This window comes from Sparus aurata, chromosome 4, assembly GCF_900880675.1.
Source record: "Sparus aurata chromosome 4, fSpaAur1.1, whole genome shotgun sequence".
In the NCBI taxonomy this organism is placed as follows: domain Eukaryota; kingdom Metazoa; phylum Chordata; class Actinopteri; order Spariformes; family Sparidae; genus Sparus; species Sparus aurata.
The window spans coordinates 35,235,539-35,262,809 of NC_044190.1; the positions used below are offsets into that span (position 1 = coordinate 35,235,539).

General features: G+C 45.5%; 1 protein-coding gene across 12 annotated transcripts in view; it reads left to right on the plus strand.

Annotated features, from left to right (window-relative positions):
- Positions 1-27,271, plus strand: part of chd9 (chromodomain helicase DNA binding protein 9) — a 75,502-nt gene that overhangs the window by 25,615 nt on the left and 22,616 nt on the right. For all 12 annotated transcript variants that reach the window (XM_030413815.1, XM_030413819.1, XM_030413817.1 and 9 more), the window contains 12 exons: positions 2,073-2,482; positions 15,238-15,343; positions 18,456-18,602; positions 19,419-19,487; positions 19,631-19,686; positions 20,344-20,461; positions 20,844-20,930; positions 21,184-21,321; positions 22,106-22,227; positions 23,731-23,974; positions 26,026-26,202; positions 26,306-26,449. In XM_030413815.1, the coding sequence (XP_030269675.1) occupies positions 2,073-2,482; positions 15,238-15,343; positions 18,456-18,602; positions 19,419-19,487; positions 19,631-19,686; positions 20,344-20,461; positions 20,844-20,930; positions 21,184-21,321; positions 22,106-22,227; positions 23,731-23,974; positions 26,026-26,202; positions 26,306-26,449 (1,818 nt within the window). The remainder of the gene's footprint in view (positions 1-2,072; positions 2,483-15,237; positions 15,344-18,455; positions 18,603-19,418; positions 19,488-19,630; positions 19,687-20,343; positions 20,462-20,843; positions 20,931-21,183; positions 21,322-22,105; positions 22,228-23,730; positions 23,975-26,025; positions 26,203-26,305; positions 26,450-27,271) is intronic.

Here is a 27,271-nt window from a genome sequence, read left to right on the forward strand (position 1 = left end):
TTTAATTCCTCCCTCCAGGCTGCTGTAGTTTCTGTACTGTACTGTGTTGTGTGTGTGTGTGTGTGTGTGTGTGTGTGTCCTCCAAGTGTTGAACCTGTCAGTCACCAGAGAGCTTCACTACATGTGGAAACTAAGAGGGGGGGGGGGGGGAGTGAAGCAGGCCGGCCCGATTTTTTGGAGGCTTACTCTACCTTTTCACGGGCTGTAATGGTCCTCGGCGTTTTTTTGTGGGACTACGTGCTGTTAGAGAGATTGAAATCACTGCAGTGCTGGCAGGCTGTAATTTCAGTTATTTATAGATGTATTACACAGCTGCAGCGCTCTCAGTTTTGGTGCATTTTATCTTTCCTCACCCCCTCTCTCTCTCTCTCCCTCCCTCTCTCCCCCCTCTCTCTCTCTCTCTGAAAGAAGCCTGTTTTCATATTTTTCTGTCTTCCTCTTGCTGCTTCTTTCATGTTCTTCCGCTCTTCAGCATTACTTTCAACCCCTCCCCCCCATCTCTCTCTCTCTCTCTCTCTCTCTCTCTCTCTCTCTCTCTCTCTCTCTCTCTCTCTCTCTCTCTCTCTCTTTTTTCTACCATTAACTTGAATGAGAACATTCCAGCATGATCCAGTAAATTTCTTCCTAATAGCCTCAGCGGCGTTGCACACGTGAAAATCATAATGCAGCTCTTGTGTGTGTTTGTGTGTGTGTGTGTGTGTGTGTGTGTGTGTGTCCCCCTTCCTTTTCCAAATGAATCGCTGGGTTATTCAACTCCCTCCAACCCCCACCACCACTTTGTTGGCAAGGTTCAAGCTAATTCTCTTTATTTAGCCACCAGTGAGGGGGGAAAAAAAAGATAAATGCAACCCCGCCTGGGCCGTATAGGCATACGCAACACATTTTTAGATCGGGTCATCCATGTATGGGTTCCCTCTCTCTTGAGAGGCCCACGACAAGGCGCTCGTGTGGGCACAACCACCACCGTCACACCATCTATTATTCACGTATCATCATGTATCAGCCGGGCTGGATTATTTATGTCTGCCAAGGCTCACTGTAACCCGCTTCATTGACTGGAGTGTTTACCCCACCTTTTCGCAATATCTCACACCATCTAAAAGAATTTCAGTTGTATCAGGGGTTGGGAGAGTTTTCTCGCCACATTGGTTTTTCCCCACCGCCGGATCTAAATGAAATCCTCGGTGGGGTGGGGAAACACCGGACCTTTCTCGCGCTGAAGGTCTGCCGGTAGAGTTGCACAGGAAGGCTGGTAGTGGAAGTGAGCATCACGCATAGTGAGACAGGTCCTCCCCCCACCCCCACCGTCGAGCGCCGCTGTGCGAGAGGTTCACGCAGCCTCCAGGAGGGTTGTGTTGTTTTTTTCTGAATGAGTGATAGTCGCAGTGGTCACATCGCAGCATCGGAGCGTGTTGTAATTCCATGAAGGGGGTTGTGGTGGTTCTTCTGAGCCTCCGTTTCATGTTTGATCATCACGTCAACTGTCTGCTTGTTGTACGGCGAAATTGCATCTCTGTGTGCTGACACCATTTCCCGTAAAGGAAACCGAGGTCGGCGTGTATTACTCACCTGTTAGCTGAGCTGTATGACTCTTATTATAATCTCCTTTTTATCTGTTTCTATTTCAGTATAACTACTTATGTTACAGAAAGTGCAAGCAGATGTTTTTATACCGTACAGAAAAAGGCCAGCCTTAGAGACGGGATGCATTCGATTGCGAGGCCGGGTAGAAAACTGCGGATTTTGTTTATGGTACTTCGTACATGTAGAGTAATGCATGATTGTAGAGTGTTTTGAGGACTTGTGTGTAGTATCTTATTGGCTGCACACTGTGCTTGCATGAATTGAGTTCAGCCTGAACTTGTTTGTCTGTGAGACCGTCAGCTTCAGTCACTCAGATCTGCTTTTAAGGTCAGGTGTCATCCCTATAGGTCTCACTGAGTCTTTCTATAGCACATACAGCCCAGCATCTGATTTTGGGTTTGTGTCGTCTGAAATAGATGACATCATGTCTGAGATGTTTGCCTCATAAATTGATACACACTAATCATCGCTCTCTTTGCTTTCCTCAGCCTCGAAAGAACGCTAATGGTCCCGGTAGCCAGGTACGGGTCCTCAGTCCCCCAATGAAGAGCAGCTCGTCGTCCTCCTCCTCTTCCTCATCGTCGTCGTCCTCGTCCAGCTCCTCGTCGGAGAAGAGAACGCCGCGGAGGACGCACCATCAGATGGAGCCGAACATACAGGACAAGCAGGAGAAGGCCAACAGGATAATATCGGAGGCCATCGCTAAAGCCCGACAGCGCGGGGAGAAGAACATCCCCAGAGTCATGAGCCCCGAGAGCTTCCCCAGCTCCTCCTCGCAGCACAAGAGCCACCGCGACCGCGAGCACAAAGGAAACGGCAAAGCGCGATTCAAAGAGAAGGCTTGTAGGAAGGCCTGCATCGTACCCTCCTCCAAGCCCAAGCAGAAGGCCAAGATCGGGTATGTAGCCGCAGCCATTAACACTGCTGTGCAAACCACTGAAATGATCCAGGAGGTAGAGCTGTGATTGGGTCCCAGCTTACCCAAAGCAGTATAGTGTATTCTTTAACAGAACCCAAGTCAAGCGTTTAATGAGTCAATGAAGAAGTGACATAAGCCACCACAGTCAAACTTCATGTCACTGCACCACCTTCTACCAGAGATATTAACAGATTTCAGAAGAAATCCATCTAAAATGTTTTTTTTTTTATTACATTGTAGTCATTAGTTTGGCACTAATAATGACAAATTCACATCACAGAACAAGCAGATGGATCAACTATTCAATTAACAGTGATATTTATAGCGGTGCGAATGGAGGAAAAAAACGGTTGATTTATTTTCAGAATACCAAATAATCACCATCGTTTCACTTGTGTTTTCGACACGGCTCATTTCCCCCTTCTGCGAGGACAAAGCGAACACTTCGCGTCCCCATCCGTTTATCAGTTTGCCCCGTTTATGCAAAGTGCCCGCAGAACCAGATATGCATATGCGCCACATTCACACAATGGTTTGCTTCACTTGTGCTGATTGAGGGGGAAAAACTAACAAATGGGACATAAGCTGATCAGGGTTTGTGAAAGTGAAAGGGAAAGGTGTTTTTTTTTTTTTCTCTCTCTCTACATGATATGGCTTGATGTTGCTGCTATCGAATCGTACCTTGCACGTCATCTCTCTCCACGTGCTCTATTGATAGCACTATAAATAAAAGCTCTGTTGCAAAGAGTCTAAGTAGGAGTCCATTGGGTCTGAGCTGAGAAGCAAAGCTCCATTTCGTGGTAATTATTAAAACAGTGTTGTTCAGGAGGATGCATACATTTCAGTATGTTTGGGTTGATCACTAACACACACTGGTCCTGCACTGTTGCAGCGTATTTCACTGTTGAACACGTTTGTGCGCTGGTTGATTTTTTTTAAATTTTTTTTTTTCCTCTCTCGCTGGTACATTGTTCCACTCGCGTACATTTTGTGCCTGCCGTTGCCAAGATGGAAGCTCAAAGTTCAACAGAATTTACTGCACACCAAAACAATAAAGCAGGCTCAGTCGTCAGCATAGACATGGGAGGAGCAAACAAAGGCTGCATTTACATGTGAGACAGTGCTGCCGAGTATATTCAGGCAAGTAGTGCTGATGTATAGATACCGCCGTCCGCCTCCCATCCCCCTGTTAAACTGCTATAAGCAGCGTGTAGCTATAAGCCACACCCAACACAAGCTATTGAAACATCAGCTGGTGCAGACGGGAGGGACTGAGGCAGGAAGCTGAGGGGGGGAAAAAAAGGGGGAAATGTTGAGATTCACTAATGTCAGATTGCGCCGCTGTAAAAACCCGTTTGTTGGTTTTAGGCATGATTGAGAAGGCTTGTGTTGTGTTTGTTTTTTTTTGTTTTTTTCAGACTTCGCGTGAGAGTGACTGACAGCGGTCAACAATAATATCTGGCTGGCAGCTGTGTTGATTAATAACCAGATGAGCTCGGCAGAGGGAGAAAAGCTGTAGGAGATAATGGATTTCGCTCGCAGTTTGTGTGTGTGATAATGAGGAAGTTGTGGCAGTGCTGATATTCGGGAGAATAGTGAGATGATGGAGCAAATCCGTCATTGTGATACAGCCCCCCCCCCCCCCTTCAGTAGCTTCCCAGCTGGAGTCGGATGTGCTCGCTCGGCGACGCGGACGGCGGCTCGGGACTCGTCGCTGTTTGGTTAACTAAAAGATTGTTGATCCGGTGGCATCGCTGAACACGCTCTGGTTTTTTGATCGTCGAACAAAAGCTCAGTTTGATTTCACTTTGAGATTAAAACACCCGTGAGATCAGGAAGCTTAACTCTACCTTGGTTAGTCAGCGCACACTCAGATCTTTTGCCTTCATTAACCACTTTGCGGTCGTGGAGACGCAGCCGATTAAACCATCAGCGTTTAATGAAATGCAAAGACCTGTGCGAAGACTTGTTAGTGTTGGAGGGGCAGTTTGTAATGGGGTCTGTATTGGCATGGCCGTTCAAATGCGTTACTGATCGCGCTGATCCTTGTTGGTACAAGTTAATGAGCTGTGTAACCCAATTTTTATTTAGTGTAGCCATACTTGGCCTACATGCAGAAAAAAGCATCAGATTAAGACTGCTTGGAAACGCAGCCGCTTATGGAGCCTGAATCATCTCAGTCAACCTTTTTTTTTTTTTTTTTTGGGGCATTCATTACATCATGCATTCCAGCCATTTTGAAACGTCATTCAGTGTGGTCAGATGACGGGCTGGCACAGTCTTACAGACATTTTTTTTTTTTTTATTTATTTTTTATAAAGGCCGTGACCTTTTTCTGCTCTTTGATAGCTTTGTTTCTGTTTCCTTTTTTTCTCAGCCATTCATAGTTCAGTTTTTTTAGCTCCACCCGACGCGTCCTTTCTGTTAACGTCGGGGGGGCAAAACTACAATGCTGCATTTTATTAACCTATTTAAAGTATTGTAACCTATTTAGTGTATTGTTCTACATACATGTCCATAATTCTAGATACTTAACACTGTTTTTTTATTCTGCTTTTTAACAATGGAAACACTGTCGTAAAGCACAGCTCTCCACACAGCGTCACATTTAGAAGTCTGCATGACATTATATTTCTTTACAGTACACAGAAATGTGTAAACAATTAAATAAAATCAGCGGTTGCCTACAATCCATGTCAGCGAACCAGCTGGTGTATCCGAACAGGGTCTTTGTGATTCGGTTACCGTAATCCACTTTAACCGAGTGTTTCTAAAGAGCAAGTGGGAAACTATTAGTGGAGATGGTGATATTCGAAATTCTTAATTTTTTTTAGTTTCTGGTGTGGCGGAAGTCGTGAAATAGGTCTTCTTGTATGTAGTGAAATTGGTGAACACTTCTTTGCAATCCCTAATTTTGCCGCGTTTACCAATGTTTCAATAGAAAAGCAGGACCAGCCAGAGTTCTGACAGTCAAATGTGTTTTGAATTTGACAAATTGAATCGGGACTAATCTGACCGTGACCCTGCAGCCTGCGATGCTGCGTCTTAATCTTCACTGCTGACACACGCGTGTGACGGAGAGTCTGTCCGACCGTCCTCGTGGATGCGGTCGTAGCGATCTCCTTTTCTCCGTCCCTCTTTTTTTTTTTTTGTTTCACTTGACAAAAAGAAGTTCAGATGCACAGGCCCTCAGTGCAAATGTGGCAGTGATATATAGCTCTGTCTGTATAAAGGAGAAGAAAAAAAAGGCTTGTGGGAGTGTGTGAATATTTCATCTAAGGTGTGAAGATTCATAGCTGGCAAACGCTCGCGCTAATGGAGCTTCCACTTCTGTACTAATTAGAAATGGCACAATAAAGAAGAAGACAATGTGGAGCAGAGTTTTTTTTTTTTTTCCCCAAAGAGCCGTCATCTTACCAAGCTTTAGGCCTCGGTAACCAACAACAGTGCGGCCACGTGAACGAAATAATCTTTGTCGTAAATGATCAGTTTCAACAACAGAAAGATAACAAACTTACTTTTTGTACATACAGTTCCAGTGAGGCAGGCAAGTCCAGGCCTTGAATCATGAGTCAGAACATGATCAGTCACAGGCTCATGACACTGTAATGTAAACACGAGGACTCAAACATAAATACAACCTCATTGGCTCGAACGGCAGATGACCTGATTAAACTCCCTCCTTCTCAACACTTCCCTTCGGACGTACTCATGGTGCAAGGAATAAATCGTAAATGAAACTAAAAGTAGATGTTTAACAGCATTGAAGTGCATCATCGCTGTTTTATTAAGAACAGGGTTCGTACGGGTGCTTGAAAACCTTGAAAGTGCTTGAATTTCAATGTTGTGTTTTCAAGGTCTGAAAGTGCTTGGATTTTAGTTTAAGTGCTTGAAAGTGCTTGACATTATAACTCTGTGTCTTTTACAAAATTGGATAATCAGACTGGATAATTAATTTCTGAAGTTTTTGCTATTATAGAATATAATTTTAGATGTTTACAGCATAATACAATGTACATATTTGTGATAAAAAGTGAAGAAAAAAATCACAAGTGTATATATATTCCTTTAGATACGTATTTTACCCCAGCAGTAAGGTGCTGGAAAATCTTAAAAATGACCCTTAAAAGTGCTTGAAAAGTGCTTGAATTTGACCTTGAAAAATGTGTACGAACCCTGTAAGAAGAGTAAATGCATTGAATAACTCTGCTAGGCTTGCTCCCAGACTTTAGGGGCGCGCAGGCTGTACATTTTATGGCATCTTACTCTGTCAGTGGCTGCGTGTGGACACAAGACAGACAGGAAGAGGCTCGCTGGCCTGGGCGGAACAAACAGTCGAGCCGTAATATAACACTGACTTGGTTGTGTAGTTACAACAGGTCTAACGAGTAACAGAGCCGCCGCGGCTCTCTCCAGTTGGAATGGAGCATCTGCTGGCTGGGTCCATAAAGATTTGAGCCGATGTGCTTTCGACGATATCAGAACGTTATCGGGCAGCACGGGCTTTTTAAAATGTAAAATATCCGCATCGGCCCCGAAATGAACATGTCTACCTCTTTGATACGCCTGTAATATGATGCTTAAATTTAAGCAAACGCGACGCAAACTGTGACTAAGTAGTTCTCTTATTTTTGCCCAGTGAATGTGTACATTTGAAATAAAGCATTATGTGTCCTCATCTGGCAGTGGGCAGTCATGACAAGAGAAGGCATAATAATGTTCTAATTCCACTACAAGAGGGACTTGATGCCGTTCCATGTATTGGCGTCGGCTTCAGCCAAAATAATTAGGAAAGAATCGGCGCAACAGACCCAAAAAAAAGAAGGAAAGAAATTCAAAAAATTGTGCTCTCTTTTCATGCATACCTTGGGTCTGCACCACCATGTAACCCTCTCCCCCTTTATGTTCAATACTAACTGAACTGGCCCCAAACCAGAAACGTGGCGCGTTCCCTCGTCCGCGCGCACGGCGCATGTTGTCGAACTGTGGCGTCTGCACGGCTTACAGTGATTGCTGCTCTGTCGCTAATGTGGAGTGATGGAGACAGCCCATGTACATGATGACAAGAAGCTCCGGGGAGAGATTCATGCCGGTGGAGAGTTCTGTTCGTATGCATGCGCCACCCAGGATCTCCCCATAAAATATTAATGGATCTCGGCTGCAGAGGTACTAACCTTCCGCTGAAGTCATTACCCGAGCCTCCGCTCTGTCGAGGCGCGGGCCTGTGTTCAGAAAAAACATCGAGGTTGTCCAGTGTAGTGCTCGCTCTTCCATCGCATCCGACCCTCCTTTTAAAGCAGGGAATGGGGCCTGAGATAAGACCATTATACTAATTGCCTGTGTACTTAAGGGTCTGTCTCTGTGAGACCACCGCGCTGTTGTTACTACCTGGGATTCCACGTGAATCATCAGTTCCATATGATTGCGAGTAGGCGCCTTCTGGATTACTTTGCTAGTTTACTCCGCCAGCCGCTCGGCAAGCATGTTAGGGGTCGTATATCATCATATGGAAAATCTGTCCGACTGATGAGAGACATGAATGAAAGCAGCCGGTTTTAAAAATATGGACGAACCAGCCGCTGTGACAGGTGGACGAGCACCAAGGCGCATATACAAGAAAAACACACGATGTTTTTGTCAGGCTGTGTAAGCGCTTTAATATCACACCACATAAGTCCCAAAAGAGTTCGTCGTACCTTAAAGTCGGGAATTGTACAAACTGCTCTAAATGGGGAAATTTGGCTGTCGACATTCTTCATCGTTAAAACGACTTCATTCCGTAACTGAATCTTCATCAAAGCTCGAACCGTAAGATCCAATCGCCTCCGACGACGAGGAGGCTCCCGCGCGTTGCTGCCAGAAGGGGGAAACGACCCCGGGGAATATCTCAGCAGCTGTTAAGAAAATAATGCAGGTGTCTCTCCCTGCAACTTGTAATTCGCTCATTGACGGCATTTCGTTTCAAAAAGTGTCTAACGTAACTGCACATGTTCCGTTGTGCATAAAAAAAGAGACGAGTTAAGTGTGAAACATGTTACCGGGTAGATTGTCGATTGCGATCGTGTAGATTGTGTTGGCGGTTTCAAAGTCTCAACCACAGGCGCCTTTTTGTTTTTTTTCACAGCAGACATTTTGCCTCGACAGAGCAGGAAGAGCACAGGTGTTACTAATAACCTTGGCGGCAGCTCCAATCTATGCCATCTTGAGATTACGAGTTATCTTGTTTTTTGTCCCATTTTAGCCCCAAAATTTTAAAATTTAAGGAGCGTCTTTTCAGTGAGAGACGCTGCATTAAGCACGCGTCATAAAAAGAGGTTTTAGAAATGTCACCTGAGTTATTATGGTGTGATTTTCCCTGTTTTTTTTATAAGCCGATATCCACACAGGGAGGAGAAATAAGTTTTCAGTGGCGATGCTTGCTGAAACTTCTGATTTTTTTCCCATTAAATGTTTAAAAAAAATCAAACAAAAGGCGCTGGTAGGTTTGAGGTTTGATCTGAAAACCTGCTCTCATCAAAATATTTACCAACAACATCTACCCTCGGGTTGCACGAGGGATATTTAGCAGGTCAGGCCTGACTGATCACAGCTCCCTGCGGGCCGGAATTTGCTTTTCTAGGCAGCCCACCTGTTAAAAAAAATAACCTCATATAATCACCAGATGAAAGCGACTGCGCCGCTCACTCCCTTTTTTGTGTGTGTGTGTGTGTGTGTGTGTGTGTGTGTGTTTCACCCTCCCCCCTCCTCCTTTACATTTTTCCTCCCTAATATAAATTTGGTTTCTACCGGCACGCTCAAAGCCCGCGCATCCAATGTTTCCTGTTTGCAGGCATGCCCTAATGCTGATGCTACAAAAGCAGCAGGGGTAGCGGGGAAATATCAAACAAAATGGTGCTCGTGAGATCAATTACATGATAGAAAATGGAGGTTTAAGTCTAGCGTATATGCAGCAAAGCGTATAGCCGTTCATATTTCAGCGCTTGCCTGCCTAGCTGTCTAAGCTTTTTATATTCTCCCCCCCCCCCCCAGTTTTTCATTAGGAAGAGCTAAAGCTGTTTTTTTAATTGAGTGTTTTCCTTTGCTAATCCCTCGCAGGATGGGTGTGTGCGCCTGTTCCTGTGTGTCGCTGGCGTGCGATACGTAAGCATGTTTGTGGGTCGATGTTGCACGTCTTTGCGCTGAAAGTCATGCAGGCATACACATTCTTGTGTGTGTGTGTGTGTGTGTGTGTGCTGAATAATGCAGAAATCCCCTGCGTGGCCATGTGCTCCGTGTTGATACAGTATTTGTCTTCCGAGAGGGGGCTTGATGGCTCTGCTACTACTGTTTCCAGTTGTGTGCTGTGTGGCACCGAGATTATAGCCCTTCCATTCATAAGAACGGGGGATTTCCCGACAAGAAACCAGTACTACTGTCTCAATAAGCCCCTCAGGAGGAGAAACACACACACATACTCTCACACACACACACACGCATACATACACACACTGCAGCAGTTTTGAAGATGACTCACGCACAATCAGAATTTCTGAGGTAGACGCACTTAAAGGCGATGAAGGTCTCTCTCTCTCTTTCTCTCTCTCTGAGATGCCGAAGCGCCACATTGCAGTCTTGGCCCTGCAAAGCACTATCATATCTTCATTCTATTAAAATCAAAACCACTCGCGCACACACACACACACACACACACACACCCAGTGGCAGCGTGCCAAGTAGGGCAGGACAACACTGGGGGGACAACGGATGGAGGTTATTTGGCACAATAGGAGGACGGGAGCCAAGCGAGCCTCGAACAGCAACTAGGCTATCACTCTCAGGAAAAAAAAAGCTGGTGGTAGCCTATCATCGGGGATCACTCCGTAATGTCAGATCGGGGGCAGCTGTAGTCTAATTAGAGATGCGAGATTACGTCTGGAGGATGGCCTCTTTAATTCCTGGTGGGGAGGCAAATAAATCACTTCCTTCTCCATAATAATAAACATTAAGTGCAGCCAGCACCAGCCAGGTGGAAGTGCATCTAAATGTAGCCTCAAATGTGAAGCCGAGAGGAGATAATCACACAGAAGACCACCGGGAGGACTCGGGGCTTAAATACGATATCTATTGTGGTGCCTGTTACAACAGGAAAAACAATAAGGTATTAATCTCGCGTCTGCGTCGTGACTGAGCAAATAATTCAAGCAAGCGGCTTGAGAAATATTTAGCCGACAATCGAATGGAATCTATTTTGATTATAGTGAAATGAAATGTTGTTTTTTTTTTGTTTCTGTTTCTGTCAAAATAATTGAATAGAAATCGAGCGCTGCGTGGCTCGCGTACGCAAGTGCTGTCAGTGCTCACATCTCCTGGTGTCATTTACTGTTTTAATTAAAGAAAAGAAAGCATTTCACTGAAAGGAGGAAAAGAGTGTTATCACAACTATAGATGATGATTTAATATCTGGCGAGTCATCTACACAAGGTGCGGTTTTTAATTTGAGATTAAGGGTTCGTCATCTGCCAGTAAAGAGTCAACAAAACGTCCCAGTCAGCCCGAAGAAATATCTGAATCACACCTTTTTATACGCAGTATCAGTGCTGGGATTTAAAAGAAGAGCTGCTGTTTCACAATTATAAGTGGAATATTGGGAAAAGTCCTCAGATTAAATCACCAGCACACCGATTTTGATTATATTTTCCTCTTATACACGCCCTGTGTGCCTCTGCATTGCTCACCGCGACGACGAACGATCGACTGATTACATTTCTATTCTTTTTGCATATAAACAAATCACTGGCAATTGTTGCGAAGCTCCCTGCCAAAACGCTTTGGCATCTTACCACCGTGCCTCGGCGTACCTGGAGCTCCTTCTTAAAGCATTAAAATATCTGACCTGTTGAGTAACATTAAACCTGGCATACGTGAATCTCCGGGTCAGAGTAGCGTTACAAAACGTTTGTGTTCCTGAGCGCGTCGCAGTTATCTCACGATCAGCAAGTCAACATAGTTTTTTTGTTGTTGTCCGTCTTAACTGCACGTTCTCTAAGACAGGTTTTTTTCACTACGTTGCCAGAGGAAAGGATTTAAAGAGGAGACGACTTCTGTTTAGTGTGGAAGTAAATCAGACGTCTGGTCGTCGGGGCTTCAGCCTGTTTGACTTCATTGTCAGACGAAAAATACCGCGAAGGAAACCTGTGTGGTTAGTTTGTCAATTCCCCTATTTTCCTCCCTGAGCTTGCTGGGATGTTGACTCTTGTATAACAACCCAAAGTCGCCCTTCTCTTTCATAATACATGGTGAGCAGATATGGTTTCTATAGTGTTTGTCCAGCTCTTCACATCAGGGAGACCTCTTTTTTTTTCTCAGTGAGAGGTTGATTTGAAAGTCTATATTTCCTCCCTGTCATTTGAGTTAATATATATACGGTATCGGCTTATAGGGGAGGCCGTCCAGCTTGAAGGGAGCGCGTGTTCTGGCTCTAGCATCAGTAAACCCCCTGGGTGGTCCTGTGTGTATCAGCCGCAGCAGGACTGTAACCATCCCTCACATGTGGCTTACGCTCTGTGTGGTTTTGTGCGCGCGACGTATACTTTTTCATCATATTAACCCTCTAACTATACCGCTTTGCTCTTGTAAACGCCGTGCTTACACGCAGCGCCGCGGCAGCATCATCAGCGTTCTTCTGTAGTGGCTCGACTGATGATTTCACAGGCCTCGAGTATCTCGTTTCACAGTTCAGGTTTTCCCATATGGGGATCAGAGAGATGCTTTAGCCCTGTTACATGCTGTTAGCTGCTGAGCCGCTGCCCGGTAATGTGACACTGTTATTCTGCAAGGGCCCGTATCCGAGCCAGCGTTTATTTGGTAGAGGGAGAACATTGTGTTTCGTACCATTCAGCTGCTTTGTGCTGTTTGTTTTTTTTTTTCCTCTATTCTTCTGGATGTCACAGCTGGTTAATTTTTTTCTTTTTTTTTCCCTCTTTTCATTGTGTCATTCTGACTTGGCACATTTTTTTTTTTATCTCTGCCATTCATAGTGTCGGCGGACATGGTAATGGTGTTGTTTTTCACAGGAAGTGATGTCACCATGAACATCGCCCGCCCACATTGCTAAATGCACTCCCCAAGGGCACGTTGCGTGGCAACCGTAAAAGTGTCATTGTCGAGAGGATTTGTGAAATGTAATATCATCCGGTGGGGGGGGGGCAGGGACGCCGGAGAGAAGGGACGTCTCTGTAGCACAGAAAGAGTCTGCTGTTACTGCCCACTGTCACATATTACAATCGGTGTGTGACATTTCATTGAACACACATGCTCAACACATTGACACAGATTTCCACTTTTTCCTGGATAGGCTTTTCATAGAGTACACCCGTGATGTGGTGAAACCTCGGTCCAGCAGGTGTTGCTGCTTATATCATAACCAGTCAAATTAGGTCAAGTCTGACAAGTTTAAAAACAATGAACAAACAGATGTCAAAAGTCTTTTTTTTTGCTTTTTCTATTCGGGTTCTTTAGTCATTATGTTGAATGAATCGAATGGGAGGCCAATCAACACCACGATGAATGTACTTACGACAAATTTGGATTTAAGCTGGATTTAAAAAAAAGTACTATATGTCAGTCAGATGTCTCTGTCTGCACCATCTGTTGACATCCGAGTATCTCCGTCCGTGACGGAAATAAACCGGGATTCTACAGCTAAAAGCGTTTTATACAAACCGGCTCAGGAGGCTTAGAAACAAAAACGTGGGGCTCGATGAAAAATGGTCACCCGTCTTTTAAAAAGGTTGACTCAAAAATGTCATATTGCCGTCTTGACATGAATTACATGTTCTTTCTGATCGACCCCCCCCCGTCTCGGCGCTGAACATGTCGCCCTGCCGGCTAACGGGAGAGGATATTGGCGAGCGTGGGAATCTTTGTTCGTACTCCGTATGAGTCTGTAATGTAATCTCAGATGAATATCCCCCCACAGGGACATGCTTCTCACTAGAGACATACCTGCTCGTGCAACAGTCTGTCTGAGTAGCCGTGTGTGTGTGTGTGTGTGTGTGTGTGTGTGTGCGCGTGGTGTGTGTAGTACGGAGCATGTTCGCCTTCGTGGAAAAAAAGGCTGCATGTGTACGCAAACACATTAGAGGCTGGTAGAGGGAAGACGCCGTCTCGTGTCGGCATGATAGCGGTGTTTTTATTTTATTTTTATTTTTTTTCCCGTTAACATCACACCAAGCCGGAGCTTTGGCGCCTGTGGCTTCCAAGAGATGATACGCGCGGAGAGGCGCAAGATAGGAAGCGTCTGCATATGTGGCGAGAGAATATATGGGGAAAGGTCACAGAAATAATATGCGACTGCGTGTGAAAGAGAGAGGAGTGAGTTACAGGACGAGGCGCGGGCGAGGAAAGTATAAGCTTACGTCTATTCATCGTGCAATCTGCTGCTTGTGATCGCATCCCCGGCAGTCTGTGTTGCTACTGCAGTTGTATATCAGACCACGGTGAGAATTTCAGCACTTGCAAAGCAGCGACGGTAGCTCATAGGGGGGAAAAAAAAAATGTGCTAAATCGTAATGAATCCGCCGCCTAGGTGGGAGCTTTAGCAAAAGCACCGAATTCCTTTCTCCGTAAACTCTGGCGGCTCCCGTTGCGAAGCGTGATAATACATGGAGGCATTTCCCCACCATACTTTCAGCAGGTCCCCCCCCCCCCCGTGCTGCTGCTGCTGGTGTGTGTGTTGGGGTCAAATACTGCCTGCTGACAGCTGTGTGGAGAGAGATTTATTTTATTTTTTTATAGCTGCAAATGCATATATGCTGTTTTTACGGGCTGCAGTGCGCAAATCTACGATCCCTCGTTTCATTCCTTCTCGCATACGAGTGCAAACCTGCACGGGTCGAGAAGATGGTATGGATTTCTTTTGTTCTTCCGGCGAGACGCGTCCGACCTTGACGACGCGTTTGTCTGCCGTGATCTCTGAGCGTAAGCCGCCTCTTTTTTTTTTTTTTTTTTTAGCGTCTGTATGACAACACACGCTCATCCGTTTTCTTATAATCCAGTTAAGGCAGCCCCCCCCCCCCCCCCCCCCCCTCAGCCGAGCAGCTCCATATCCATCCGCTAAAAAAAAAGCAGTTATAACGTCTGAATGTGGATTGAGAGCAAAATGAGCTGAACGCTTTCTGTGTTTATTTTGAAATAATGCCCAAATCTGTTTGCTTAAATCGTTTCGATTTGTTGTCTCACTTCTCTTTTGCTCTTCACATTTTTTTTTATCCCATCCTGAAGGAGCACTCGCACGTCTATCTGCACATCAGAAGGTTTACTGTTGGCTGCATTTGTTCCTCCCATCGCTGTCCATCCTTATCACAAAGAGATCTCTGTCTGAAGTGATTTCATTGTAAGCGATGCGCAGCAAAGTCCCGAAACTGATCTCTTACAGGCAGAAGTGTTATAGCTCATCCAGTAAGTTGACACCGAGTCGGTAAACACAGGTCCGTATTTGTGTTTTGCAGGATCGTCAGAAACATCGGGATTAAATCTACCGAGATTTTCGAATACACATGTGAATTGATTCCATTTTTTACGCCGTCCAGATCTTTTAAAGTCTTCTCTCTCGCTCCGGGGCCGTATCTTTTTACAGGCGTTTTGTCAACGCTGCAGTAAACACGACTGCACGCGCTCGGAGCGGGGTTGTTTTATTGCTCTGGCCCTTTTTGTCGCATCGCATTGACGTTGTGTGTGTTTTTCCCTCCCCACAGGAAAATTGTCATCAAGATCGGGAAGAAGAAGAAGCGAAAGCCGGAGTCTTCGGAGGAGTCGGATGATGACCCTCCCCCTCGACACTCTTCTAAAGACGTGGACTCTGTAAGACTGTACACAGACACACGCAGATGAACACAAACAGACGTATGATGTACATCAGAGTATTTAACTGGGGTTTGAAACCTTCATCCTGAACTGTGAGACGGTGCTTGTGGGGAATTTGCCTTCATTTGACTGTTTTTTTTTTTCATTTGTTGTGGAGTCACTTCTCTGCCGAAAGCAAACTGGAGGAGTGTCTTCGGTCTGACTGTTGGCGCGGCCGCTGAGCCCCGGAGGAAGGCTTCCGGCTTTAGATTTTGAGCCCCGGCAGGATCGAGTGTGTGGTTCAGGTGGAGGTCATACAGCAGGCTCGGCTATCTCAAAGTGCACATTCTTATCTGTGTGGACGATGGAGACGTAAAACAACAGTAGCACTATCGCGTGCACATGCGCACACCTCCACAGCAGCCGGTGAAGACGATATGCTGCAGGTTTTTTTTAGTTCGCTTGATAACACGATGCATCGTTTTGCTTTCTTCAAATGTTGAATCATCCCTCGAAACTAAAGGAAATTTTGAGTTGTTTTTTTTATAGTCTTACAAGTGAAAAAGCATTTGTATAAAAGATATGAGCTGAATTTGAGTTTACTTTACTTCAAAGCAAATAAGAGCTCCCGGAAAAATAGTATTCAACATTTTTTATTTATGCTTACAGTGTGAAGTTGCACATCATTTATCATAAAAAGCTGAAATGTTTCAGTCGGAACTATGACTGATCGGTAATCCAGTAATTTCATTTGCCACTGAATTTAGGAATACTTCACTGTGGATTGAATTATGTCAGCGGTAACGTAAATCTAATTTGACGGCCCAGAGAGTTGACCGTTGTAGTTCGAGGGTCAAACTCGGTCAAATCTGAGCAAAGAGGACGCTGTGTGTAACGTGTAAATGCAATCGTTTAGCAGAACCGACTGCGGTTTAACAAAGCGCTCCTCGGCCTGTGTAGTAATATCCTTTTTTATACAATCATGTGTTTCCTGGAGTGGTGAACCGCGCCCCAACGACTGAGCTTCTTTCGAGGATGCTCCTTCTGTAACCGTACCAATCGACATGCCAACCAACTGGTTTGAAACGTGTTGCTGGCATTAAATTCAGAATAAGCAGATAGTCACACAGGGTTCGTACGGGTGCTTGAAATCCTTGAAAGTGCTTGAATTTCAATGTTGTGTTTTCAAGGTCTGAAAAGTGCTTGGATTTTAGTTTAAGTGCTTGAAAGTGCTTGACATTATAACTCTGTGTCTTTCACAAAATTGGGATCACACTGGATAATTAATTTCTGAAGTTTTTGCTGTTATGAAATATAATTTTAGATGTTTAAAGCATAATATGTTGTACATAATTGTGATAAAAAGTGAAGAAAAAAATCATAAGTATATATATTCCTTTAGATACGTATTTTACGCTAGCAATAAGGTGCTGGAAAATCTTAAAAATGACCCTTAAAAGTGCTTGAAAAGTGCTTGAATTTGACCTTGAAAAATTTGTACGAACCCTGGTCACAAAAAATCTACGAGGCTGACGAGCTAAAGCATTAAATATATCGCCTTGTAGTAGCAAATGATCACATTCTTTGTTTTGTTTGAGTTATTATCTGTGAGATCTGCGTGATCCGATCGGTAATAAACGGTCGAGCAGGTGACACGTGAGCTTTTCCCTCACCTCCGCGTTCGCTCGCTGCGTTCATGACGGATATCTGCTGCGTTGGGAGCGACGCGTCTGAGCGAGTGGGGATGACAAGCGGCTCTGTCTCCTCCTTTCGCCCCACCACCTCTCTTTCCCCTCGTCTTTTTGGCGTCCTATCCGGACTATTGCCTGTGATATAATTACGCTCGTTAAATGCCGCCCCTGGCCTTAATTAAAACAGTCTGTTGATGACTCACTTAAGATGATCCTGCGAAAAGTAGTCAGGGGAGCATGGCCGACAGCTAGAGGAAGAAGCATGGCCGACAGCTAGAGGAAGAAGCATGGCCGCCTCGGGGGGGAGGTTCGTCCCCGTTGTCGTGGCGTGTGGCAGGTTTGACTCGGCAGCTCCTGGTCAGCTCGGGCGTGGGAATGTGAGGGTGTATCTCCACGGGGACTGTGTCCTCCACACCTAATTAACTCCGGCTCAGTGGCATTTATTCCTAATTAACTACATATTATCATTAGGAGGGGCTCGTGTATTGATGCAGGATACAGAAAGCCCACGCATATGATAATTATACAGGCTTGACAGGAAGGAACAGAAAAGAGGCTGGATTTTAAAGCACTTCTGCTGGGTGTGTGTTGGGAAGTGGTGAGGGCTGTGGGCTGTGGCGTTCCGACTTGATGGAGCGAAATGTTTTTCTGGATTTCGTCCTCGGTTCAGTGAAATCTCTGTCGTTTTACGGGTGATGTTTTTTTAACGGCTTTTCAGGAGGACGGACGGTCGAGATCGTCCTTTTTTTCAATACGGGAAAACAAACCAGAGTTTAGACAAGATTTTACCCTGTTGAGTCCAAAATTGTCACGAGGGCAGCCGGAGATTCGAGACGTTTGATCGATTTATAATAACGACCGTCTGTGTGCGTAGCTGCAGATGTGAAACGGCAATTTAGCTGAGCTGGCAGCAGAGGTCTTCACACTCAGAGCCTTGATTTAGAGTGTATACACAGTGTGTACTGTGTGGTTTTTGGCCGGACCGCAGCAAAGCCGGGCCCCGTAACCAAGAAAAGTCTCTCGCTGACTGAACTGAGTGACGGAGTCGCTCTGTCAGTCGGTTGGAGGGGTTGGAGATTTCAAAACTGACTGTTGCTCTTTCAAAACAGCGCTCGCCGTCCTCAATTATATCCTCAGGAGGCTTTTTTACAGCGAGGCGCAGATTATAGACATTACCATCGACTGTCCATGTAAAAATAAGCATGTAGACCATATAGGATACAGCCATAGACTTGGTTTTGAGCTCGTCTTCTTCTTGTGGTTTATTGCTGAGCTCAGGTTAGGAAATATACGAGAAATCACACATCCTTTATCCTGAACCACAGTTTTTATTTTCAGCTCTGAGTTGATGTATGAAGTAATCTGTGTCTGTTGAATATTTCTTTTTTATAAATGTGCTTCTTCCAACCTTGTCTTGCCCTTTTTTTTTTTTTTTGCAGAAGAGGCGATCAAATCGCCAGGTGAAGAGGAAGAAGTACGCTGAAGAGCTGGAGGCCAGGTTGTCGGATGACGAAGTCAAGGTCATCGTCAAAACCAAGAAAACCAACACTGCAGCATCCAAGCAGCCTGCGCTTCAACTCTTTGTAGTAAGTAGCTCTGCCAACAGCTCCGTCGTAGCTCAGAAAGGCCAGTTTGCATTTATTCTTGTTTGGTTTTTTTTGGGAAAACCAGAGAGCAAAAAGATTAAAGCCACACCGTGTTCACTGCATCGCGTTTTAAATCGCAATTCTATAAAGTATCTGGCAGCTCACAAACGACAGACCATGCAAAGGATTGTTTTTTTTTGTTTTTTTTTCTGGCAATCATGCACATAAATTATCGTGGAGAGCTCATTTATGCACTGGGAAAAACAAAAAGCACATTTTGGAGAGGAACAACAGCACTACATGTGAAGTGAAGAACAGCACAGCTTGTTCTGTTCACCACCGCGCCGTGACGCGCAAGCCAGGACCCCTGCAGTATGCCTGTACATAGTGGGAAGATGCATATTCGGTGCCCACTTTTAATAAATGAGATGCAACAGCAGAGAAATTAAAGAGTATAACGGGCGACAGCTCTGCTTTAAAAAACATGTTTCTGCAAACGATTTCATGCAGGTTCCACCCTGGTGTTTTTTCAGCTGAAGTAGTCGAGGAGCAGATTCTCTTCCCTCGGGCCGGATTTATTTCGGTGCTGGTTATACAAATCGCAAATTTGCCAGGTTTTTCCAATCCATACAGCACACTCACCTAACCTGACCTAACCTTAGATTTGTATTATTATTATTAAAAGGAATCGGGAAGAACATCTGCGTACAGGCTTGGCGGTTTTGAGCGTGCGTGCGGTCCCTCTTTCCTTGATGCTCGTACAGATTCCTGCTGTGGGAGAATATGCAGCAACACTTGACATTTAATGTTTTGCAGGAGAATCCCAGCGAAGAGGACGCCGCTGTTGTTGACAAAATCATGTCCTCTCATGTCGTCAAGAAGGAGGTAACGATTCGCTCGATGGGTTTTTACTTTCTGCTTTTTAGTGATTTTGTAAAAGCTCCAGTAGAATCTAAACGGTGAGATCTGAATTATTAGTCACCACGAACTCAGTTTGGAGTTTGTCATTGTTCATCCTTCTGTCACAGGTCTCTCCAGGAGTGGTGATCGAAGTGGAGGAGTTTTTCGTAAAATACAAAAACTAGTAAGTTCGTCGTTTGTGTATTTGCGGCCTTACTGTGTTTAAAGTTTAAGACGGTTTGTTTTTTTTACGATTTAAAGCAGCAGAAATGATTACAAATCATCATTTATGTGACATTTTGTGTGTATTGTGCCTTTTTTTTATCACCCCAGCTCAAGGGATGAGTGCGTGATCCGTTTATAGACGACGATCCAGACATTACCGCCGCTCTTCCTCAATTATTAAAAAAAAAACAAATAGGCAACAAGAATATGAGATAAAAATAGAAACCCAAATGTCCGGAAGACGTTTTTCTGAAAGGATGTTGCATAAGAAGTGTGTCATCACACGAGCGGAGAAGCGTCTCTGTGGGACGGCTTTTCAGTATTACCACATATGTTATCATCGCATTTTTTTTTCTCTTCGATGAACTCGGGGGGGCATTGTTTAAAAAAAATTACAGTGGAACAATTTATTCTCACTCGACAGATAATCTGTCAAGATGAGCGACTTTCTGTCCGTAAAAAAAAAAAAGACTCCGAGACCACATCTGCAATCTGTGATCACACCCGGTGGCCTCAGCGGTTACCCAAAGGTGCTGTGCAGAAGGTGTCGTTCAGGGTTTCTCACCTTAAGCTTCTTGTGTGTCCGTTTGTGTTTGTGTGTGTGTGTGCGTGTCAGCTCGTACCTACACTGTGAGTGGGCCACGGAGCAGCAGCTGGTGAAGGACAAGAGGATTCAGCAGAAGATCAAACGTTTCAAGATGAAACAAGCGCAGAGGGCGCTCCTCTTTGCAGATGTAAGGCCGTGTGGATGCGTCTCTTTGTCTGTGTGCCGTCATTATGTGTACACGAGACATATTTGGTTATTGAATATGAGCAGGTGTGCGTGTTTAACAGGAAAAGCGTGTGTGTGTGTGTGTGTTTCGTGCATTTACCTCGATGTTGTGTGTGTGTGTGTGTGTGTGTGCGTGGATGTTTAATTGACTCTCTGTGTTCTGTTTGTGTGGGCAGGCACATCTGTGTGCATAGATTAGAATTTTCCTTTTTTTTTCCCTTTTTTTTTTTTTTTTTTTTAACTCGCTCAGTCGATACAGCAGCGATGCTTGTGTCAGATTCCAGATGGTGAGTGGGCACTAAAGGTTTGTTCTTTCCTTTTTTCTCTCCCTTCCTGTCTCTCAGATGGAAGAGGAGCCCTTTAACCCCGACTATGTCGAGGTAGACCGAGTGCTGGAGGTGTCGTATTGTGAGGACAAAGACACGGGAGAGGTAAAGCGAACCCTCTTTTGATTCGTAAATCATATCCGTGAGCAAGCGTCTGTGCGTGTTTTTTATTTGCGTGCCTGAACACGTTTGACTCTTTTTCAGTTTTTTCACCACTCCAGTGATGTCTTTGTGTCTCCAAAGTGCCCAAGGCCATCCTAATGGGCTCCCTCGCAGCCTTTGTTAATATTATAAAAAGCGGAGCCTGGCCTCGCTCCAGTCTTTTCGCGGTGCTAATTCCCTCTGTGCCCGCTTGCAGGAGGTGGTGTACTACCTGGTCAAGTGGTGCTCTCTGCCTTACGAGGACAGCACCTGGGAGCTGAAGGACGACGTGGATCAGAGCAAGATTGAAGAGTTTGAGCAGCTGCAGGCAGTCAAGCCAGACTCGCGCAGGATGGTGAGCCGTGCCCGCCGACATTCCTCGCTCACCACTTGTTTCCATTTTCCTCTATCGCTCTCAGACTCTGTATATTGGTACTCCGTTTTTTCCTCTGTCGCTGGTATTTTGAAGTGCTAATAAGGGAGTTCCCCCCCCCCTTTCTCTTAAAAATCTGCTTGTTTTGTATAACGATGCAGATTTGTTGCACTGGAAAACGTGGCGAGAATGTGTTTATACCCTGCACCCACCGAAAAAAACCCGCTGTACGCTGGATTAATGGGCGTCATTAGCCAAACATTAAACCTGTGTAAATAAAACCACACTCCCACAACGGCGTGAACAAACTCAAACACCTGCTGCCAGTCACTCCGAGAGCGGTGAATGATGTTTGTGCCGTAAAAAGTAAAAAAAAAAAAATGTTACTTTGCCGTATCAGAAGAGATTTCCTAGTAAAAAAGATCCAAGTTAGAGCCAAAGCTTGAAGAGACTGAAACCTATAACTTCTGCTCCATGAAGCAAGAAGCGTGGTTGTATTAATAGCATCGTATAGTAACCGAGACTACACACGGTTAGGTCGCGTAATTTGTACGTGACTCAGTCAAACACCAGGAATAGTTGGAGACGCATTCTCAGAACAACCGCAACAGTGATTTCTGTGTTTCTCTTCACGCCTTGCACTCGACAACTTGCTTTATCTTTTTTTTCCTAAGCTTGTCGCCCGTCTCTCATTGGGTGTTTTCATGTAAAATGTTAATGCATTATTCATTTCAAAACACGGAAAAAAAAAATGTGTCCCTTTTAGGATCGGCCCCCGGCCAATCTGTGGAAGAAGAGGGATCAGTCGAGGGAATACAGGAACGGCAACAGCCTCAGGGACTACCAGCTCGAGGGGGTCAACTGGCTCCTCTTCAACTGGTACAACAGGTCAGTTTGAAGTACTGCGCACATGCGCGCACGCGCAGCCCGTTCGCCCACCGGTGTGAGGTTTCACCTGACTAAAATCTGCAGCTCTAATCTTAACCAGGAGCTCCGCGTGGCTGCCGACGATCGTAAAATCTGAACCACGTGGTCAAATTCGATACCGGCAATTCTGTACATGTCACCTTCCATAACTGAACAGAACAGTATTAAACACATATTGACCCGACGTTAATGGATTGCTATCCAGTTCAGGCAGGGATCGATACAAAAATAACGATATGATACAATAAAATGATGGAGAAAAGAAGCGTTTCAATCACAGTGTCACAGATTGTTATGACTTTCGATTAAAAGCTGCGGGACGCGCTGCCGCCGTGGGACGATGGCCTCAATAGCTTCAGCACACTTTACTCACGGAAAGACAGATTTAGCATATATCCAACACCTGAAGCAAAATGCCGTCTCCTCACCCTCATGCTGCGTTTCGCTTGTAAAGCTCCAGCAGTCCCATGCGGGGTAGAATACTACACTATATTTATTGATTCAGCGATTTTAAGTAGGCATTTTGTATTTCGAGATGAATCCTCTGGGTGCATTGAGGCTGCAGATGATGAATAATGAATCGCTCTTTCCTGTTGTGCTCACGCGAGAAACCACGCCGTGAATTTGGCTGCATTCACGTTTATTCGGTCGGGGGGGGCGGGGGGGGGGGGCCCTGCGAGGAGAGTCAAATTTCCTGTCAAGGTGCACGCTGCTGCAGCAACAATTTGCTTTTTTCTTCGCCCACGAACACAAAAAAGAAGCACGGCGCAGTTACATCCGGAGTACACGGTGTCAGTGCGCTTGCATTAACCCTGGGAATTGGCTTTATGTGTGAGCATGCAGGAGGTTTTTTTTTTTTGTTTTTTTTTTTGCGCGTATGCCTACGCAGAGAGATTCATCAAAAGTAGAGAGCTGCTTAAGAGGCCAGTGGGAATATCCGCACGTTGCAATTAGTATCAAGACATAATACCCCCACCCACTGGACAGCTGAATAAATGGTTTGCCGAGAGTACACCACGCAGCAGAGGCAGTTGCATTTGCCATTATGTTGCATCTCATCTCTTTCGGTCTGTTATTACTGCTGATGATGTCGCTTTCTCCTCCATTGTTCACAGTTTATTCTTTGAGTATCATGGGTTTTTTTTTTTTTTTTCCCTGCGTTTTCCCGTGGCCTTCCCTTTTTTTTTTCCTATTGTAACATCTAACAGAACAGTGAATGTATACACGCCGCTTCACCTTGGTGATGTGGAGACATAATAGCTCGTGCAGCTACACAGTCACACACTGTACAAACCAGAGCTGTGATATTCACATTTTCATTCAGGCGCCGTCGATTATATAAACGGTCCGTCACCCCTTGCCTTTCCTTTCCTCTGCAGTTTTTTTTTTTTTTTTTTTTTTATTCTCCACACCAATTACGTTGTCACTCCTCCTCTTCTAACCCTCGTTATCTGCACCCGTCAGACGAAACTGCATCCTGGCGGACGAGATGGGCCTGGGGAAGACCATCCAGTCCATCACCTTCTTAGAAGAGATCCAGCGCGTGGGCATTAAAGGGCCGTTCCTCATCATCGCCCCCCTCTCCACCATCGCCAACTGGGAGCGCGAGTTCCGCACCTGGACGTATCTCAACGTGATCGTCTACCACGGGAGCATGGTCAGCAGGCAGATGCTGCAGCAGTACGAGATGTATTTCAAGGATTCGCAGGTAAATGGACGGGAAGCGCAGAGATCGCACCGCAGAGCTCTTGGTGCGAGGGAACTGCGTGAGTTGTTGATGTGCTTTTGAGCCGTTAGTTTGGATTTGTATTTATGAGCAGTAGAGCAAAACAGGCTTGTATTTTGAGGGATGGTGGGTCGAGAACAAAGAGAGCGCGTGGAGTCCTACAGTTAGATAATACCGTATGTCAGACTAGTATAAATTATTACTAAAACACGTTACACAATGCCCCTTTTAAATAGTCATTTGGAAGCAGTAATGTCTCCTTTATAGTCCCACAACAAAATCAGCACATGCAGTATTTTAGATGTGATTCTCAGATTGTTATTCTCTTTTTAAAAAATGCAATCAAACACCAGAAGAACTCTTTTTAAAATGTTTGGCCCACGACACATTCTTAGGTTCTCTTACAATTAAAAGCTTATTATATGATTTTCCAGTAAGTGGAAGCCTGCAGCCCCTGCTGGTGGCCTGTAGTGAATGCATTGGGAGTGATTATACATCATGCATTTCTTGTCATATCTGCAAGTCTTTCTCTACACATTTCAGATGCAGTTGTACGGCGGCAGTGCAGCTGTTGCAGGGTTGTGGATTTCATGAGAGAACGCTGCTTTTCCTTCGTTTGCGAGGTCGGGGCGAGACTCAATCGGGCATCCAGCTTTTCTCAGACGAGCGACGCGGTCCTTTTAGTTCGCGCTGACATACATAATCTTCCTCTTTTACAAGACAGGCAAGCAGAAAGAAACTTGCGCTCACTTTCAGACCGTAAAGCAGTGATTCACTTCGATTAAAAATAATCACAGTGCTTTTCTTTGAAAACGGCAGCAATGCGAAGTCCTGCGAGCCGTCTGATGATATGTTTTGAAAAGAGGATGGAACAATAGGTGTAGGGTATTGAAAAAGCCGGGCAGAATGCGTAACACAAAGACTATATACACTGTGGAACTGTGGACGTAACGCCGGAAACTCGCACACCGCAATGTCAGAGACACCTGTGAAAAGAAGGAAGCAGGCAGCAGCTGATTGTGAATATCTCAGGCAAGTTCTCTCTTAAAAGGACCTCTGTGGAAAAACATCTTGTTTCTTTGTGACTTGGGTGTCGTTCAGTCACGTCAAGATGTTCCTCAGAAACATCTGTACGCTACAGGGCACCAAAGATTTTAGGGCCTTGTTACGGAAATATCAAAAAGCTGAAGGAAAAAATATGTCGTCTGAAATCAAATTGAGCTGCTCGTCGTTCTGGGAACGAGAGCGCATTTGTGAATAACTGGATCGTAGTACTAACGTGGCGTGTAACGAGATTCAAAGCGGGGCACGTGCTCGACAGTAAGTGGGCTGCTAGGTAGTTAGTGAGCCTTGGGCAGAGGCTTTCTGCGGTTGGCAGGCCATGTGATGTGTCACAACAGGCAGCGAGAAGCTCTCGGTGTTCAGACGAAACCGTAGGAGGAATTAAAGCGAGCGTCGAGCAGAGCAGAACAGAACAGAGCCGAGCCGCCACCGGGCTGTCTCCCAGGCAGCCTGTGATGTCACGGCAGCCCTCGAGAGGAGCATCGCTGTCAGCGCCGCTCAGGCGTATCGCAGAGAGAACGAGGCCCTTCTTACAGCAGTCTGTCGGCCGGGGCCGGCTGTGGGAGGGGAGTTACTGGATAACTGAGTATCCCTCGAGGACCGTTGTCAAGGCGATGGATACAAATGGAGAGGCGGGTAGAAGCGAAAGCCTCCCAAGACAGACAGACAAACAAATAAACACAACGGCGTAAAAGACTCACCAGAGGGTGTTCTGGTTGTACTGTACGCAGCTCTCCAGCCAGGAGGTGTGCTTTTAGATTGTCGGGGAGATTAAAGTAAGCCGTGTGTCTGCTGTCAGCGGTGTGAGCTGCTGTTTTAATGTCTCACTAACGTGAACAGGTACGGAGAGCAACTCCAAGAGGCTCAGCACTTCGATGTGATCTGTTTAAGATCGTTAGCATGTGTTTTATAAATGCTTAATAAACCGGTTTGATAAAGTCTGTCCCCCCTTTTTTTTTCCTCGTCTCTAGGGCCGCGTGATACGAGGCGCCTACAAGTTCAGGGCCGTCATCACGACGTTCGAGATGATCCTGGGAGGCTGCCCCGAGCTCAACGCCATCGAGTGGCGCTGTGTGATCATCGACGAGGCCCACCGCCTCAAGAACAAGAACTGCAAGCTGCTAGAGGGCTTCAAGCTCATGAACCTGGTACGTAAACCACCAGCTTAGAGAGAGAGAGAGAGGGAGCATTTTTTTGTGCTTTTTTGACAAATGAGACTCGATGTTAATTCTCATCCCCTCCATCCCTCAGGAACACAAGGTCCTGCTGACGGGTACTCCTCTCCAGAACACAGTCGAAGAGCTCTTCAGCCTGCTCCACTTCCTGGAGCCGGCACGCTTCCCCTCAGAACACACCTTCATGCAGGAGTTCGGAGACCTCAAGACTGAGGAGCAGGTGAGGCAGCGGATATTCTGCACGCTACGTTTGTTAACACTCACCATACAAGCAGGTCAGACGATGATGTTTTGAGCTTCTGTCGCCCTTTTGTGACCCTTTATGTGTAAAGCTGTTAACAGGAAACATCGTTTTAAGGTTTTGGATTCATATAACAAGACAAAATGTTCCGCAGAGCTCCGCAAAACGCCTCGACACCAGATCCTCTCGCTACAGATGGAACACTTAAAGTAGGGCTTTTTCTAACTAGGCCACAGTGACATTTTGTACACACACTCACACTCTCACACACCCAACATATGGTGGATAATGATAACAGATAATGGGGTATTATGCTACTCATTGTTAAGCTATGCATTGTCACACTTGCCCACAGAGAAAAAGGGCCCTTTTTGTTTTTTTTTTACCTTTCCTTCTACACATCGCAGCTCGGCATTTCATTTTTCAGGCAGAGGCGCTGAAGAGATGCTCGAGGAAAGACCGTTACAACATGTTTGAAGTGCGGCACTCGCGCTGAAAGTTAAAACATTTGGAACGGCTAGTACTCAAACACGCGGTACTAAATCCAGAAGCTCTTTGTGCCAGTGGGGAAATGTGAAACCCTTTACTTAATAAAGGTTGTCGGTGCTGTCGAGAGCTGCTTTTTTTTTTTCCAACAACCGATGTTAGACGAGGGGGCCTGTATGTGTAACAGAAATTGAACGCTGTTTGAGGGAAGCTGGTCCGCTCCTCTGGGTCTAGCAGAAGCTATGCTGCGATTCTGTTCTGCAAGCACAAACTCTTGGCTTTTTGTAAACGCGGTTCTGCATCAAATGCGTTTCC